Here is an 18,805-nt window from a genome sequence, read left to right on the forward strand (position 1 = left end):
GATTCATAAAAAGAAAACGGGACGTGTAGGAAAGGGGAGATACCTAGGCGAAGGGTGGAAGTCCAGCTCCTAAAAATTAACTGAGTCAGCTCCATTCCATCCACCGCTTAGGATACCTTGCAGTTTAAAAAAAAACACCCATTGGAAATATAGACAGGGCATCTTTATAACACTGATGCTGCTGGGGCCGGCGGGGGTGGGGGGGAGGAGTAGGGATAATCATAATTGTCCACCCACTGATATGTCTCATGAAATGTTTCTGGCAAGAAGTTACGGTCCATTAGTTAGGAACATTCTGTGCAAGAAGGGAGGTGAGAGCAAGAACTCTTAAATTCCCTCAGCCAAGATGCTTCCAACCAAAGCTCCATCCTTGAGGGCATCTTCCACGTCCTTCTCTTCTATCTTCAGGAAGACCTGGGAAGAAAAGGATTTGTCAGGCTGGAAACTGGTAGTCAGCATCCATCGTTGCAAAAAGCATGGTCTCTACAGGAGGCCACTCCTTGTAGGACGCTGGAAATCACTAGGCCTCCGTAATGGGAAGATGAGGGGAGGGAATACAGGCACATCTGCTATATACAATGCCATCCAAACAGCTCCGCTTCCACCCAGTGCCCAAAGCCTGCATTGCAACGGCAGCAAAATCGTACAGCGACTCTTGCAGAATTTCCCCCACTGCCAATTCCCAAGGTCGTAGAATCATAGGATTTGGAAGCGACACCCAAGGGGCCACCTAGTCCAAACCCCTGCAAGGCAAGAATCTCAACACACAGCCTGCCATCCAATCTGAAAGCATACCAGACCCTGCTTAGCTTTGCAAATGTGCTAGCTGTTTTATTGCTGCACCACTAGAGGTGGAACATTTGTGGGCAGAGGGAGGAGGGCCCAAAACCATCAGGTACAATGGGAGTCTTATATCTTTATACTTCCTTCATCCAGCACATGCTTTCTTCCTTAAGCTGCAGAACAAACCAATTTTGGCCATCAAACAAAATTCAACCATCACGGCTTCTTCTCTTGACAGTTCCTTGCTCCACAGGAGGATTTCCATTGTTTGCATAGATAATATGCCATCCTGCGGCAAGCATTCCCCACCTTTTTGAAACTTCGTTAGCTCAGGGCTAAGGTTTTTTTTGGGGGGGGGGGGACCTCCATTATCTCAGGTGCAGCAGAGCCAATGATGCCATGACAGTCCCAAAAGTGCCCTGTGATGCTCCTGAGTCTTTTCACAGCTGCACTGGTGCTGGCAGATCTTACACAGGCAGATCAACTGATGTCAGGGCCTGGTTGGACGCAGAGGAGTGGTGGGAGGAACCCACCTGGGGAAACCCCAAGGGAAGAAAACTCAGAGCCCAGGGAGTGATGGTGCAACAATGCTGAGTGGTCAGAGGGAAGAGGAGGTTTCAGAAGGTGAAGGGATAACAGGGCTTAGGGAGCAGGAAGTGTCTGTGCAGAGAGCAGTCCAGAATCAGAGGCAGAAGCTGAAGCAGGAGAGGAGGGAGGCCAAGAGGCAGAGGTGAGTCAGGCTTGTGAAGAGGCATGGGTGTCTCTCCCACCTGCTGCGACAAGCTCCCCAACACCCCCACCCCCGTTTGTCTCCCTGAACCAGGAGAGGCATGAAGTGGGGAGTCTCTGATTGCTTGGAAAAAAACTTTGGAGAGGAGGAGACATTGCTGACCATGGGGAGGCAGGGACCTTTAGTCTTGGCATCTGCTTCATGAGGGCAAGACCAGAGTTGCTGTGCTCATTAGGCTGGACACTCCTGTGCAGATCCTGTCTTGCTAAAAAAGTTATCTCCAGCTTACTCGGTGGCAAATTTCTGCTGGCTTGCTCCTGTCAACTGACCTGGCAAGGAACCTCTGGGTTTTGCGCTTCTGCTCCACCCCCCCCCCTTTGGGCACACCTATGTGCAAGAATGCTAACATTTAATTCTCCATTGCTTCTACACTTCTCCCTCCTATAGAAGGGTGCAGCCTCTTTTGTCAGACTGACAGGAGGGGCTGGACGCTGTGGCTCTCCTGCTGAGCTCAAACAAAGGAGAGCAAGAAAGATGTGGCAGCTCTCCCACCAACACACCTAAAGCAGGCCGAGGAGGGAGAGACAGATGCATCCAAGGAAGCCAGCAGGGAATTTTCAGGCATCAAAGCAGCCTGGCACCCAAAGTTTTCCACAGGAGGCTGGGACCATGAACTGCTGGGGCAAATCATCACTGCTCAGTGTTATTTCTCCCACTATACTGGAGTGGTGGAATCAACATGTTTCCAGTGACTGTGCTGAGGACCAATGAAATAAGGAAACGCTGCACACTTAGTCCTTAGGGAGAGAATATATTCTTAATCTAAATTGGTGTTTCCCGAACTTGGGTCTCCAGCTGTTTTTGGACTGCAGTTCCTATCCTCCCTGACCGCTGGGTCCTGCTAGCTAGGGATGATGGGAGTTGTAGTCCAAAAATGAGCTGGAGACCCAGGTTTGGGCAAACACTGATATAAATAAAAGTAAAACCACTTTAAAAGGCAGGGGGCTAATTCCAATGCCATGCATTTCCATGGCAAAGCACATACCCCTTTCTCAAAGGTTTGTTGTAATTTGCTGAGGGACGCAAAAAATTTCGGATCTCGGCACACAATTTAGTTCTGACGTTTACTAGCAAACTGCCCCATCAAATATATTCAGCAGCCGCATATGGAGTGGGACTATTGGGTTCATCTACCATAGTACAGACAGTCCTTTCTGAGTGGTGGTGGCTCTCCTTGCATTGGGATTCTTTTAGTTAGAGGTGCTGAGATGGAACATGGGTCCTTCAGCATGCAGAGCATGTGTTCCACCACCAGATTATGGCCCTTTCTGAGGGGCGAAGGGGCCCTTGGATACTGCCCTCCCCACCCCTGCTGGAGTCCAGGCCATAGCAAAAGTAGGTCTGCAGTAGTACCTTAGTCAGACGCGCTTCTTTAGTCTTCTTCAAACCCACAATGCCTCTGGATTCCAGGAGAGCCGAAAGTGACAGGCATTCTGATTGGCCAACGGCTCCTACTTTCTGCTTGCGGCAAACCTTGCTGTAGGCCTCATGCAGCTAGGAGGAAATGCCATTGAATAAAACACAGCGTTTTTGAGTAGAGGAAACAGAAAAGTGTGCATAATGTAACTTGCTCTCTAGGGCTTCCTTCAAGTGCCCCGGGGCTAGCTAGATCCCTCTTTGTGCCTTCTAAATGAATAATAGGTCTCCTGTTCATGTCCCGCACAGCCTAGCCAAAGTTGCTGGCAAAACAATACACAAGTGCTGCTCCACACCTCTGGCATATGAGCACTGCTACTACAACCCACGCTGCCACAGCAAGTGGGGGGGGCAGACCATAGAGCTGGAAGGGACCCCCAAGGACCATCTAGTCCAACCCCCTGCAATGCAGGAATATGCAGCTGTCCCGTACAGGCATCAAACCTGCAACCATGGTGTTATCAGCACCATGCTCCAACCGAGTGAACTATCCAGACACACAAAACCCTTCCACCCCACAGTAGTTTAGGATGGGCAGAATAATACTCAAAGACAAGACAGAGGTTTTTAGGGTGCAATGCATATAGCCTATGCTGCACCAAACACTACTAAAAGACATTCCAAGCCGTCATCTTCCACTCAGTTCATACATAAAACTTACGTCTATAAGCAAACAGTTCTCATTAACTCCCATGGGCTTAAAAAACAAACAAAAAACAAGAACGGGAGATGGAGCCAATTCCCTTGAAGGGTTTTTTTTGGGGACTCTAGTTCTTTGTGTACTGCACGTCCCACATAAACAGCCAAACATGTTTAAGTGGGTCCATGGTAGGACTCAGAAAAACTACTTGTGCACATCTTCCTTTGTGCTCCTGAGGACTCTAGTTTTAAGAGACGAACTCTTGTGCTGCTATTCAAAGCAAAGCCCCCTGCCAAGTAAGACTGACATAATACACTAGCAGTGGCAATTTGAAGAGGTGGGGGTGGGGGGGCCAGAGAGAATCTGCACACTCACCTTTCCCAGTGTGACCTCTTTGGTTTTCTGTTGCCTGGTTAAGAGCAGCAAAGAACAGACCAAGATTTTCTGCTGCAAGGGAAAGGTATTGGCATCGCCACGGCCTTCACCTAAGGCCAAACGGTCACCGTACACGTCAGAGATCACCCGGGATATGTGGGCCAGTCCCACCCGCTGGGGTACTGCTGAGTCTGTGGCTGGTTTAGAAGACGATTTGCCTGAGGACGGGATAAGTCAGAAAGAAGACAGTGAGCAGCTGAATGGAGAGTAAGGCAGTGCAGTTAGAGCTTAACAGGAAGATCCTGGCATGGGTTGTATCTTCAAAAGGCAAAGCTTCATTCCCATACGATTATTGTAATGTATACAATCTTCTTGTGTTTATATGCTGTCTTTTGGCCAAAGAGTTCAAAGTGACATAGCTAGAGTTCCTAGGCAGTCACATACTCAGGAAATGACCAGACCCAGACCAACTCGCATAGCACAGACTTAAAACAGTGTCTCTGCTCTCAATCCTGCCCATTCTGAAGCAGAAGTAACAGGTGTCTGTGCCATTTATACATTACAGCAAATGAGAAAAAGATGAGGCAAGGTGGACCCAAAGCTATTGCAACACTGCAAATTCAGAGCAAAATGTCCCTAGGTTGCACAGATTTTCAGTTCATTTTGGGAGATGCTTTGAAAACCGAAATCGCTTGTTTCCCCGCTCCCTGGATGTAGTAGTAGATTCACACCTGCATTTGCACTGCTCGAGTTACACTTAAAGCCAGTGCAGGAAAGACAAGGAGCAGGTGTTCGCCTCCCTCTGCAGGGCTGACTGCTGGAAGGGAGAAGATTTTTCCCGTACCAGCCAGCTGCACATTCCTCTCTGTCTCCCTTCACCGCTGCCCCCCACATCCCTCAGCAAGGCCTGAACAAGTCCCTGGGAAGAAATGCTACCAACTAGGGTCAGGAAAGCATTTAATGAAACATGACAGCACGGCACAGCAGCCTAGGACCTGCTCAGGGGGAAGAGCGGGGAGGAAAGCTACTTACAGGCAGGCAGCAGTTTAAGCACAGTTTGACTCTTCACATCTGACTCCACAATTTCAATGGCCCTCCTAAGGACGAGAGAAACATTTCAGACAAAGGCGTTAGTTCCCTGCTAATGCTTTTTATCAATCCCCCAACACAGGGCTACTCCAGATTTTCTCATTAGGTTGTCCACTGAAAGGCCAGTTCCATTGGGCTACCCATCCCTCAACTCTCATCTAGTCCCCTTGAATCGATGGATGGAAGACAAGGCAGCACTCACAACATATGAACAGACTGCTTATAGACACAGGTTTGTTTGGACAAATATATTGCTATTTGGAACAAGGTTATACGGAATATGGTTGGTACAATATTGAAGATATATGATACAGCACTTTTTCCCACTTTATTTTGTATGACTGGGGGGAAACACTTTTAAATATTATTAATAATAGTAATGATAGTAATAATCATCTCCCATCTGGCAGCAGATATTCCAGCAGGCGGCAACAGTGGGAGGCATGGAAAGCAGGGCCCATTCCAGGGGCAGCGTACCCTGTGGTCCTCCAGAGGTTGCTGATCACTATGCCACCTATCATCCCTGACCACTGGCCATGCTGGCGAGGGTTGCTGGGAGTTGGAGTTCCATGACAGGTGGAGCATATGCCAAGCCAGCCTCCCCTGGCCCATTTCAGCAGCTCCGTTAGGCTTCTCCCGTTTCCATTCTGGCGGCTCATTTGTAAGAAACTAGCATTTTAAGGACTTGTGCTTGAGTGTCCTTATTTTGTCCTGCTTCCCCATCCCTTTACAGCTATGGAGGTAGGGAGCAAATGGTTCGATTAAGCGTATCTTCAAAAGCAGTTGCCCAAAAAGACAGAGAGAAGAAGGGAGGAGACTGTGCCTTGATGTAACCGGTTATGGGTCCTGACCCATCAATGAAAACCAACAGTCTAGAAGGACTGTGTTTCTAGGCTTTTGTCTAGAAGGTACGGTACCTAACCAGTCCGTAATTTTATCATACCATGTGGCTGTTCTGTCTTTCTCACCCCAATCCTGCTCTCAAAGCAGTGTTGAAAAGTCACAAGAGGGAAAACTATGCAAGCAAACTCCCCACCCCACCACACACACATGGGAGACCTGGAGTGGCACATGCATGGCCCATTAATGGGAGCTCATTACAATCTTGCTTCTTAATGAGACTAACGCTCTATTTGTTGTAGTGGAAGCGATGCTGGAGGCAGCTCTCAACCCGAAGCCCCAGTGCCAACCACTGTCTAATTTGGGCACCCCACGGGTGGTGCGGAGCACGGTTAAATCTGTTTAAGTTGACAAATACTCAAATCAGACTAAGCTAAAATAAAACTTAGCCAAAACTAAAGATGTTTGGACACCCTAACTAGGGTTGCCATACTCCCAACATTTTTTTAAGGTCAAAGTTGCTGGACTTTTTGGGACATCTTTTGGGGGATTTTTTTTAAGGGTACCCGCTTTGCCATACGTCAAAGGGAATGATCCAGACAAATCAAACTCTTCTAGTTTTCATTTATTTTAGGGAAAGATAATATATTTAATGCTCCCATTAAATTCAATGGGATCTTAACATTGGCTAAATGCTCCCCTGGAATCTGTTGTTTGATAGGTTTTGTATCAACTTTAATGAATTTATGTATTTCTCCTACAGGTTTTCAGTATTTTACAAGATTATTCATGTATTTGATTTTTTTTAAAAGAAATGTAATTTATTTTAGGAAGTTTGTGCATCCAAACTACTTTGTGTTGATAGTTATGACCTATGGCCAAGTCAAAATGAAATTAAAATCTGCCAGAGACAACGCTTTTATAAGAAGCCCAGCAAATGGAAACAATGTACCAACAGACCAAATTGTAATTGTGTGGAAGGATAATCTGCCTCTTACAAGAATGCAAAGGTGGGGATCTAACATGCCTAGCTGGAAGGTGTTGGGAGAAGAACATAATAAACAACAACTTTTACCTTGCCCATCTGACTGGGTTGCCCCAGCCACTCTGGGTGGCTTCCAACAGAATATAAAAAACACAACAAAACATCAGACATTAAAAACTTCCCGATGCAGGGCTACCTTCAGATGTCTTCAGAAAGTTGTATAATTGTTTATCTCCTTGACATATGATAGGAGGGCATTCCACAGGGTGGGTGCCACTACTGAAAAGACCCTTGGCCTAATTCCCTGAAACTTTACTTCTTGCAGTGAGGGGACTGCTGGAAGGCCCTCGGAGCTGGACCTCGGAGCTGAACGATAGGGGTGGAGACGCTCTCTCAGGTATACAGGACCAAGGGCGTTTAGGGCTTTAAAGGTCAGCACCAGCACTTTGAATTGTGCTTGGAAATGTACTGGGAGTCATGCACTTCTTTTAGGACTGATGTTATATGGTCCTGGCAGCCGCTCCCAGTCGCTGGTCTGCCAACCACATTCCACCATAAAGTGAAAGACACACACAGGCAGCAACAAAGCCTCAACCGTGCTCAGAATATAGAAATATTCTATCTTCTGAGCACGGTTCAGGCAAGCAGTGACTTCCCCTTATGTTCTTTGGTTGGTATTTCTCTCTCTCTCTCACGCACACACACACACACCTGTTTGCTCTGCTGTAGATACTAAGGAAACTGTTACTTGCAAAATTGACAGGTCCATTTTGATATGTCAGAGAGAGCAAGAGCAAGTGGTATGTAATGGCTGCATATACCATGGTATGTGGTCCACGACCCTTTTCTTCCAATAGAATTTGGCACTTGGGGAGGAGGGCTACAATCCAAGAATCGGGCCTCCACTCCCGATTCTTCTATCTCTTAACTGTGGCTTGTAAGTTTCAAGTTGCAAACTTGACGCTTCCTGCACCAGACATCATATATGTTGGGCCCAAGAAAGACGGCCACTGTTTCCTCCCAAATGAGCTGATGAGCCAACCTCTGAGGTCTGGCAGGGAGGTTCCTACCATGGTCTTATTTCCTTTCCAAACCTATGAGCAGCTAAACTCTATTCCACACAGACGCGAGAAAGATGTGTGCCAACATCCCTGAAAAGTAACAGTCCTGCCCTTCCTTCTGCCAAGGGGTCATGTCTATCATCAGCCTGTGCTAAAGTACAGTGGTATCTCGACTTACGAAGACAATCCGTTCCGCGGCAGTCTTCGTAAGTCGAGGTTTTCGGATGTCAAAGTGCGCAGACGGCGAAAAGACTTCCAGGGTTGTCGACTTCGGAAGTCGAAACCTTCGGAAGTCGAAGTATGACTGTACATGTTTTTACCCCCCCCCCAAAATTGTTCAGTCAAACAGAGGAAGAGGCAGCCACAAAGCAAATGCCTGGACAAGGTCAAGGAAGGCAGGAAGCCAACTTGCAAGGGAAAAGGAAGTACTTCTAAGCACCATAAAGATGTCTGCTTGAGAACTGTTAATGAGAGCCTTTTGCAATCCAAATGTAATTAACCAATCTATAATCGCAGCAGGGAGGACCAATTCCTCTCACCCTTCATAGGTAATGGGCTGTGAACGTTTCCAGACATTAACACAGTCAGGAACAGGAAGCACCCTCCCCTCTCACCACAAAGGCATGAAGGCTCTCCCTCCCTCTCCCCCACCTCCCAGGCAGGGGGACCAAACAGCATAATGAAGCTTTAAATCACATCCCACATGCGCTGCAATTAGCTGGGTTTCTAGGAGTGCTATATATTCTTCACCTGCAGATGTCCAGAGCCTTGCGTGCATCCCCAGAGACGGCAGAGACTTTCCGAGCACAGAACTGGATGGCTGCGTGGTCCAGCACCTGCTCCCCTGACACCTAAGGGACAAGGAGAAGAAAACAGGAGCTACAAGAGCAATCTTGGAAGCTCTGCTGTGCAACATTTTCCTGGATTCAGTAAGAAAATACCAAAAGGGTTTTGGGGGTATGTGTAAAGGCAGCTCCTTTGTAACAGCCCAAGAGCTCTTGTTTTGTCCAACTCACAGTCCTTAATCCCATCACCTGACTTCTGACCTTATTTGTCGCCACCAGGAAGGGGCATAGAGACATAGTAACAAACAAGAAGGCTGGCTAGGACTGATTTATCAGTAAATACAATGTCAGCATCCTGCAGCAGGGGGGCTGAATGGAGCTCCTGGATGTGCATGTATTGCATGAAAACTGAGGGAATTTAATTGACTGCCGATCTGCTACCACGCCATGTTCAAGGTCATCATCCATCAGTTGGTTTCAGATGTATTGTAAATACATTGTCCCTTTCTGCCCAGGCTTTCCCTGATCCACAGGTTTGGACCCTCTTATTACTGAATTGTCAGTTTTATCTTTAAAAAACAAAACCCCACCGTTTCACTCTTTTATATGCTGTAACTCTTTATGGCATAGCAGCATCTCATTTCCCCGAAATTACTAGCATTCTGTGCCTTCCTTCACTTGACAAAGTAGCCACTGCTCCTCAAGGAAGAAAGTGGGCTGGTTCTCAAACGCAGGGAACCTGGAAAGCGCCCCTAGGGCCAAGGCACAGGAGAGGTAGATATTTTGCATGTTAAGATAATAAAATATTTAGCAGGGTTCCAGAGCAGAAGTGATTGTGCCTTCTACAGGTCATTTAGGTGTATTTTTTTATTCTCTTTTCGTATTTTTCTATTGCAAACCGCCCTGGGATCTTCGGATGAAAGGCAGAATACAAATTTTACAACAATAACAATAACAGCAACAACAGGACAGGAATTTTGGAACTCAGCTTCTGAGATCTTACCTGCTTAAGGCGTTCCTGGAGGATGGAGGCAAGCTGGTCTTTGTTGTATGGGGGAAAGTTTAAGAGCTGTGGCCTGCACTTGGGAAGGGCTTGCAGGCGGGGCAGGATGCGATCTGTGAGGTCCAGAGCATTGGCTATCCCTACCAATGAGAAAAGGTACTTAGAGGCCTTGGGGACACCCAATTTCTATTCTTCCATACCTTTTTATCCTTCCTACCACATAGTTTCCCACTCATATAGCTTGCCTCAGAAATGAAGGAACCGCACTCTTAAAAAAGGAGATAACACAACAAAAACAAGAATTCACATACAGCTTGAAGTGTTCACCTAGAATGCTGACTTTGCACCTGCTGTCTGAAATATAGCTCCTCATACTTTGCTCTGCATTTGAGGGACCCCCCAGACTCACAAAAGAAGTTCACGAAAAGATCTTATATTCCATCAACGCCTAGCCAATGAATATGATGGAGAACTGTAGACCTCATATAGGCATCCCCAAACTGCGGCCCTCCAGATGTTTTGGCCTACAACTCCCATGATCCCTAGCTAAAAGGACCAGTGGTCAGGGATGATGGGAATTGTAGTCTAAAACATCTGGAGGGCCGAAGTTTGGGGATGCCTGGTTTAAGTATTAGCTACTTTCTTGTGGCATGCTGCGATAAACTTGCACGTTCCATTAAGCCACCTGGAGATCCTGGGCTTCAGGCAATTGCTCAGCCCTAGGTCTGTATCCCATAGGCTAGTCAATGGAAGGCTGGTGGGTGGGTGGTCCTGGATTTTGTACAGGGAACTTGCTCAGGTGGCTTTCCCGTCTCCCTTCAGATGTTCGATTTCTGTCAAAGGATGCATTGAACTGATTAACGAATAACTCATTCCTCCACTAAAGGGAGTGAGGTGGGTACAATCCTACTGGAGCAAGTGCCTGATCTGGTTTGGGGAGGCCTTCAGGCCAAATGTCCTCAGCAGGTCCACACGCTCCTCACTGCCTCCTGTTGTTCCTCCTCCCTCGGCGTTCACTGGCCTTGTTGCCTTCAACATGCCATATTCATGTAGCTAAGATGGGTCCAGTCTGCGTAAAATCCTTGCCTCCAACTAGCGGGTTCAGACAGGTGACTAGGAAGGTGGTGGCTTGCTTCTGCTTTCCAGAAACTTGTGTCTTCTGGGCCACAGAGAGAGGACAGGTGAATGGGAGGGACAGCGGCAGTAGCGAGGGCACTGTGGCTGTCAGCGTGTGGGTGCTTGAAGATTTCCAACTGTGCCAGCCACCCCACAATGCCAGTCCTGAAGTCATGCTCTCCTCTCTCCTGAAACATAGGATTGGGCGTCATTAACTCTCAACACTCACCGATGAGAATGAGCCGGGAGTTGGGGAGGGAAGGCCACTCAAACATCGTGTACAGCACATCCTGCCCTTTGCTGTCCAGCTGATCCATCTCATCTAATACAACCAAACTGTGAAAATGAAAGACATGAGCACGTGAACACCACCTCAGCAATGTGCTGTGTTAAGAACATCTTTTCTGCCACACTGTCGCAGCATCCAAACACCCATCAAATGCAGGTAGCCCCATGGCACCCTTGTCACAGGGCTGAAAATGCACCTCTCATGCCAGATACCCTATGCTATTTAGGCAGGGTGGGGTAAAATATTTCAAATTATAATCACTACCTTCTTTTTTAAAAAAAAGAAAAGAAAAGCAGATGATGTTTCTAGCCCTGCAGAAGACTGAATTAATCTCTCAAATTCTTAGGTCCAGAATCAAATTTTCCATTATCCAAAAGACTAAGTGCCCCCCCCAGTCTGTTATCAAAATATGGGCTTTTAGATTGACACTGCTAAACTCTCTCTGAGAGCAAGGTTTACGGCTCAGCCACATATACTGCACCAAGTGCATAGCAAAGAGAAAGTGCCCAGTATAATAGGTTTTAGATATTATAGCTGTTGAAGTACTAGAATGACCATTCACACTAAACCCATATTTCTCAAAACCTCATAAAGAGACTTTTATGAAAGGTTTATAGCACAAAATTTGCCTTGCCACTCAAAACACAACAGTGACGTGAGGATGCCTGTCCGATAAAGGTTATGGCTATCCTATGACAGACTTGCTCAAAACTGGCTAGTTTTAAGAATGCCCCCCTCCCACCAGAAACGGCTTGTACTTACACCATGGGTGCACTTTCTGATGTCAACCGTTTCACCAGCCTTCTGATCACGTCACCCCTGGCTGCTTTGTCTGCTCCAGCCTGGCCCAATTGTCCAGCCATTGCTGGGAACACAGCCTGGGAGCTTCTCAGGGCCATGCAGTTTAGGACTATGGTCTGACACCCAGTGAGCTCCATCTGCCAGAGAGACAAAGGAGTGTTTTAGAGTAAATCGAACTTTGCAATAGAGTACAAGTAGTGCAAAAGAGAGACAGCAATTCCACAGACCATCACTGAGCAGAAGTACCTGCAAGGAAACCGTGGAGGACAGGAAATTACAGGAGACAACTTTCTTGTGCCTGGGGACCAATAATCCAGCATGCAGGATGGTCAGATATATTCTCTTAGGCAAAACTGCTAAGCTGCCCACATCAGGCACAAATTATAAGCATACCGCCCTGGAAAGGCAGGTCCTTGAAACCCATGGAATAGCCACGTGTTCACATATTTCTTGTAGGGGCAAAATATTTCCAATTCAGGCAGCACACCAAAGCATGGTCTATGCCAGGCATCCCCAAACTGTGGCCCTCCAGATGTTTTGGCCTACAATTCCCATGATCCCTAGCTAACAGGACCAGTGGTCGGGGAAGATGGGAATTGTAGTCCAAAACATCTGGAGGGCCGAAGTCTGGGGATGCCTGGTCTATGCCAACTGTAGCTTAAACCTCATATCAGTTTGACCATCCAAATGTTCAGCTAAACTACGGTTTAGAGTTGCTTGTCTGCTTTCATTTCCCCACTTCTTCAGCACTTCCTAAGTTCACTCCTACTTTTGGAAACAAAACAATGGTTGTCCCTATGGTTTGTCAATTCAGCTACCACACCAAACTGTAGTTAACACAAAACCAAGGTTCCTATACCCATCCTAAACCAGGGATATGATTTGCTGGCCAAATACAAACCACAGTAAAGCTTCCTTAACCTTGCTTTGGAATGTTAAAAGTGCAAGATATATAGGCAAAAAGTCTTTTATGGGAATTGGAGCATGATTGCAGGAAACGGTTCTCACTGGGCTCCAAATTCACATAGTTCCCCCACACCTAATGGGATATGGGAGAATTCTGAAAGAAGAGTAGACCCAAAGGTGTATCATGTAATGTTAAATGCCATTTGTCAGAGCTGGGCAATGGTTCTACCGGCATCATGTTTCATAGCAAAAGTCTGAAAGAGGACCAGCATCCAAATTCAAATCCAGCAGTTTTACCTTCAAGTCCATCAGGGCCCTGTTGAGGCAGGCAGTTTTCCCAGTGCCTGGAGCTCCAGAGATATAAAGGCTTCCTGGGATCTCCCTGGAGACATGCTCCCTCAGGAATCTATGTAGAACACCTGCCTCTTTCTCCCTTGCATGCAGCTGGTCCGGAACAGCCGTGTGCAGGAGACTCTTTGCCTGCTGGTAACAGGTGCCTGTATAAACAAAATGGAGAGAAGTTTAGAACAACAACACACACAAAAAAACACCTCAGTATACCTAACAAAAACTATACAAATACCAATTGCACAACTTTCTTCTAACAGACGAAACAGTAGACAAAAACTGAACTGGATTTAGGAAGAGGTCTATTACAATACAGTGGAACCTCGGTTTACGAACGCAATCCATTCCACGGAGGCGTTCATAAATGGAGGCATTCGCTCCCCGAAGGCACGCTTCTGCGCATGCACTGATCGCTTCTGCGCATGCGCGATCTGCGCATCCAATGCCACGGAACCCGGATGTAAACACTTCCGGGTCCGCGGTGTTCGTAAACGGAGGCTTTCATAAACAGAGGTTCCACTGTAAATAAAAGATTACTTTTACTGTCTCTTTTTAAAAGTACCTTTTATTGAGCTGTTCTATAGTTGCAGCTAGCTGCAGCTGAAAGCAGATTGCTAGACTATATAGACCAGGCATCCCCAAACTGCGGCCCTCCAGATATTTTGACCTGCAACTCCTATGATCCCTAGCTAACAGGACCAGTGGTCGGGGAAGATGGGAATTGTAGTCCAAAACATCTGGAGGGCCGAAGTTTGGGGATGCTTGATATAGACCCTTGCCTATTCAAGCAAGGCGAGTCTTGTACTGCTCTGTTTTACACTACTGATGCATTGCCTTGCTTTTTTGAACACTGCCTGTAGTTGTTAAGATTGCCGACATAAGAATCAAATAAGCATGTTCAAGAAAGGACGCCATTCTAACATTAACGTTGCTAATAAAACTTACTTGCAATATTTTGACCAGCAATAAATGACTAAAGATGGAAAGCAGTATGCCAAGCCCCTATGTGATCACATCTAAACCACCAATTTCAATGGTTTATATTCCTTGGCTTCCCTCAAAGCACCCTAGGAACTGTAATTTTATGAGGTTGCTGAGAATGGTGAGAAATATTCCAACCCCTTCCATGGAACCACAGCAGCTCTTGCCTACAGGTTATGTAACAATTGAAAAAGTCTGAAAACCATTTTGAATTTATGACACAGCCATGCCTTAAGTTTTCTCAGTTTGTGGGAATAACAATGAACTGGCTTTGGATTCTGAGCTCTTAAGAGACTGAATTCTTTATAAACCCATTTTTAAAAATCAAATCAACCACAGAAGATGTAGTACCCAGTTCTTCCACCATACACGATGCTGTTACATACCTTCTTGCTTAAAGAGTCGAGTACACACCAGTTCTTTCCTTGGGTGGCGATGCTGCTGTGAAGTGTTAGGGGTTTCTTGACCACCACGAAAGGGAGAGGGAACCGAATTGCTACCCTTAGTTGGAGATTTGGGAGTTGAACACTCGTTGAAGACTAAAGCCTGGCCCTTGGGAGAAGTGGGTGGAAAGCTATTCTCTTTTTTACCCTGCTTACTCGGGGTGCAAGGCAGCAAATGGGTGACATTGCAGAGATTGTCATCTCCTGTGGGAAACAAAGACACACCATGCCAAGTTTAGAAGAAAGCAGCAGCAGAAGAAAATGAATGTGAAATACAAACAAGAACCCAGATGTAAAAGACAAGTTTGTCTGTCCTCTATTTTAACAGAGTTCATGTCTGCCATACAACATGATGCCTTTAAGATGCATTTTGTTATTTCATTTAAAGTTTCAGAGCTCTTATTATCATAGGCATCATTTAGAAGAAGCAGAAGCAGGGCCTGTCAAATGCCCCCTTATTCAGAGGAACGTTCCTGTGCTCTGCCTGCTCCTTCCCTATGGACCCTTTGCAATGTACACTTACTGCATCAACCCTACTTGTTCCAACTTACTACTGCAAAAGCTCCAAATGCTGGGTTCAGAATACAAACAACCACTTCAATCTTTGTATATAAGCCTGTCTGTGGGAATATTATTGAGCAGAGCAATTATTTCAAGCAGAGTCTTCAGCAGTACACAAACAGGCCTACCCATGAATTACTTTTTATCTTTCGAGTTATGGGAAATAGACCAAATGCTTTGCAAGAAAAGAAGTCTCAGTTCCACTCACTAACTCCAGGTAGGATCCGTCCAAAACCCTGCAGCCACTACCAGTCAGTGTTGACAATACTGGGATACATGGTCTGAAGCTGTATAAGGCAGCTTTGTGTTCTTAGCTCTGGTGTTCAATCTGCGAAAATCTTGGCGTCACTTAGCAAAGTCCCATTCATTGGTTTAGTAGTGCCAAGCGGAATGGCTGAGCAGGCTTTCTCTATATGAACGTGTTAGGATATTTTGGTTGGATGAAGAGAAAGGCAACTCACCAAGCCGTTTACGAGGGCTGAGAGGCAAGACTTGCTTCTGGGGTGAAACTGACAGTGGGGTTGTGTCCAGCTTCGAAGCCTCCCCATTCTCTAGAGGTTTGTGACACCTCCTAATCGATTTCCGCTTAGGGAATTTGATGGTGCTCTGGCTTTCAGACTGAGATCTGGTAGAAGGCATGATGAACACTAGAGTCCAAAGAGAGCAAATGAAAGAGATTTCAGTTAAGTGTGCACACACACACACTTTTAAATTTCACAAATAGTCTCTAACAGTTACAACTACCCTGTCCCCCCAGCAATCCCTTTCCTCCCACTAGGTGATTAACAAAATAAAGACCTGAATGGAACAGAGTACTTTCCCCTTCTTATTCACCAAAAGCAGCTTAAGTCTCACATTTGGGCTTCAGGGGCTAGGCTCCCATACAGGTCTATGAACCCACACCTCTCTTTTTAGCAAGTTATTCACTATTGCCAGACGCCCTTGCCCCTAATGATTCATCATGCTCACCCCAGCACAAGCTCTTTATTTCCCATCCTTTGTTCACAACATGCCCCTCACCCATTCCTATACCTTGAAGGTCAGCTCAAGGTGAAACACTGAGGACTGTCAAGGTGATAAACCTACTCACCACCTAACAAAAATTGTTGGCTGAAATAGTTCCAAACCCAAATTCCTGCTGGATCCTCACTCTCTGTTCCAGGAGCAGAGGCGTACTGCGTAAAAAATACTCACCTGTACAAAGTACTGTAGCCTATGTTTTTTAATGGTTATTAATACTGCTAACTAAGCAATTTGAATCTTTACTTTTTTATGATGTGTGAGCCACCTAGTGCTTTATGCCCCCAAATGATGGCCTATCAATAATTTTTGAAATATAATTAGTGCCCCTAATGGATTCCCTAAAAATATTGCTTTCCAACGCAACTCTGACACCCCTCCCCCAGAGGCTACCAAGCAGTTTTACAGGCTTCCAATAAATGCTGAGGCTAGAATTACGAAATGCCTACTGTGGGAGAGCTCCACAATGGGGTGAGGGAGGCTACCAAACAGATAAGCTTATACAGCACACATGTGTTCTAACTGTTTTAAGCAACCAGTTCTGGAACGAAATTAGAAGGTGGTGAGTAAGAAAAGCCCTTAGTATCCATTCCTTAAAAGGGCCTGGCAGTAAATTTTGATGCCAGAGTTGCCTGTTTTTCTCTACACTCTCCCACCTTCCTTCCAGAATTACGAGGCCTGGGGGGGGGGTGTCCACTTGCTGATTTCAAAAATAAAAGTGTTGGAAATACAGGAAGAAAAGAAATGCAATTTCAAATCCCAACCACCCATCCCGCCATTTAAAAAAAAAAAACACTATTCAGTAACTTTTGGCCAGTCTCCAAAAGCCACACTGAAGGACAAGGTGGCCCATGAGATCTGTGATCAGATCTCCCAACTTTTAATTACGGCGGGCGGGGGGAGGAGGAACCAGAGGGCTTTGAGTCAGAATGGGAGTGGATTCGGGGGAGATGTTTTAATATCCCCACTCGCGCTTTACCGCTCTAAATGACTCTAACCCCAAAGCGAAAAAGTGAGCCAGGTGGGTCTCACACCCCTCAGAAGAAGCAAATTGAGCGGATCCTGCTCCTTGGCGAGCGTGTCCTTAGGGCCGCAGCGCTATAAAATAAGAAGCCTTTGCAGCCGGGCGTCTCACAGACGACCCCCCTTTTTTCCTGCCCTTTCCCTATTTTTTTAAAAATATTACTTCATTGATAACAGCAGCAATAACCGCTTCGCCTCCCCTCAGCTCCCCGCGCAACCCACGAAACCCCTCTCTGTTCCAAGCGCCTCTTTACAGCCGGAGCCTCTTTCGCGCGCCAACATGCGCACCTACCGTCAACCCGAACCTGCGGAACCAAAGGGGCGCGAGGTTTCTTCCCGCAACCAACCCGCTTGACTAAATGAAGCAACTCCGCCTGCCCGCGCGTGGCCAACCGGCTCCGGCCCGCCCATTGGTTCCCCAGAGCGCGCGCACCGGACCCGCCCAGCCAATAGTCGCTCTCCGCGCCAAACCTGAAACCTTCCGTCGGCCCAACTACATCCCGCCGCAACCGCCCTGGGCGTTCCAACCAATCGCTTTCTTTCCCGTATCGCTCGGGCTTCTCCTATAGGGACCTGGTGTTGGTTTTTTCCCTCCCTTCCTCCTTCCGAGGGGCGAAACAGCGCACAGGGGATCCAACTTCCGGTTTCATTTTGGAACGTTCATCTCGCGTTCTGGGCGGGGCTTCCAAAGCCGCCAAGTTCCACAGTTAAGACTCAGGCGGCTTCTTCTGATAAAGCCTTTTCTCTCCCCCGCCCTCAAAGCTCTCGTTTGCCCCATCAGCGGACTCCAATCCCCAGAAAGCATTGCTGCAACATCGAAGCGAGATGTTGGGAGAAGTACGCTGGGATATGTTGTCCGGAAATACGTGAGCGGCGTTTTTGTTTTTGCAGGCTGGGGAAGCAGACGCACACTAAATTCCGTGGCTGCGGCTTTCTTGAATTCCACGGCTTATGGAAGAGCAAAGGAAATAACACACTTTTAAAGATAGACTACTAAGCCCTCTTCTGTGGCCGGTGAGGCACATGAAAGGTTTTCCCCAAATGAGGGATAGGAATACATTTCTATGTGCTGCATAGCACTGACTAGAATACACTATAAAGGTGGATTAACAGTTGCTTTGTATTTCAATTGCAGTAACATAATTGAGGGCCACCTAAGAAGCGGAGCAGAAGGAATTGAGACAGGCACCATCACCCTGGTTCCATCTCCTTACTGAGCTGCTTCCAATCCTTTCTCCCCTCAGTAGCCCTTTTACATCCAATCAAGTCAGGAAAGCAGCTTGGTGAATGAGCCCTAAACAATCTTACACCGCTGCTTCAATCAATTTATTGAAAGAAAGGGCGCAGTCCAGGTCTTGCAGAGGCACACCTGGGATCCCTTGTGCCCTTAACAAGGAATTGTATCGGCAACCCACCCCACAAAAATACCACTATAGCCACATTATAATTTACTACATTTTACGCAACCCAAGTACTCAAAGCTTCCTGAGTGAGGTTGAGAAGGGTGAAAAGTTTGCACCACTTTGGGCCACGGTGTGAGGATGGGAAGC

At 46.7% G+C, this 18,805-nt stretch overlaps 1 protein-coding gene across 1 annotated transcript; it reads right to left on the reverse strand.

Moving 5' to 3' along the window:
- Positions 1-285: 285 nt before the first annotated feature.
- Positions 286-17,624, reverse strand: CDC6 (cell division cycle 6). The gene is made up of 12 exons (XM_035137041.2): positions 17,548-17,624; positions 15,674-15,859; positions 14,595-14,855; positions 13,177-13,376; positions 11,935-12,110; positions 11,113-11,219; positions 9,768-9,907; positions 8,730-8,830; positions 5,037-5,101; positions 4,005-4,222; positions 2,927-3,067; positions 286-414 (listed from the first exon to the last, which is right to left on the reverse strand). Exons 2-12 carry the CDS (start codon positions 15,849-15,851, stop codon positions 328-330), a joined length of 1,674 nt encoding a protein of 557 aa, XP_034992932.1. The 5' UTR covers positions 15,852-15,859; positions 17,548-17,624; the 3' UTR covers positions 286-327.
- Positions 17,625-18,805: the final 1,181 nt, after the last annotated feature.

The sequence above is a fragment of the Zootoca vivipara genome, chromosome 13, assembly GCF_963506605.1.
Source record: "Zootoca vivipara chromosome 13, rZooViv1.1, whole genome shotgun sequence".
In the NCBI taxonomy this organism is placed as follows: domain Eukaryota; kingdom Metazoa; phylum Chordata; class Lepidosauria; order Squamata; family Lacertidae; genus Zootoca; species Zootoca vivipara.

Coding starts and splice junctions, on each gene's coding strand:
- CDC6 (XM_035137041.2), bottom strand. CDS start 15,851: ATGCCTTCTACCAGATCTCAGTCTGAAAGCCAGAGCACCATCAAATTC. Junction 11,220..11,934: donor TCAGAAAGTGCACCCATGGT/GTAAGTACAAGC, acceptor TCATTTTCACAG/TTTGGTTGTATTAGATGAGA. Junction 8,831..9,767: donor TCCAGGAACGCCTTAAGCAG/GTAAGATCTCAG, acceptor CTTGTCCCTTAG/GTGTCAGGGGAGCAGGTGCT.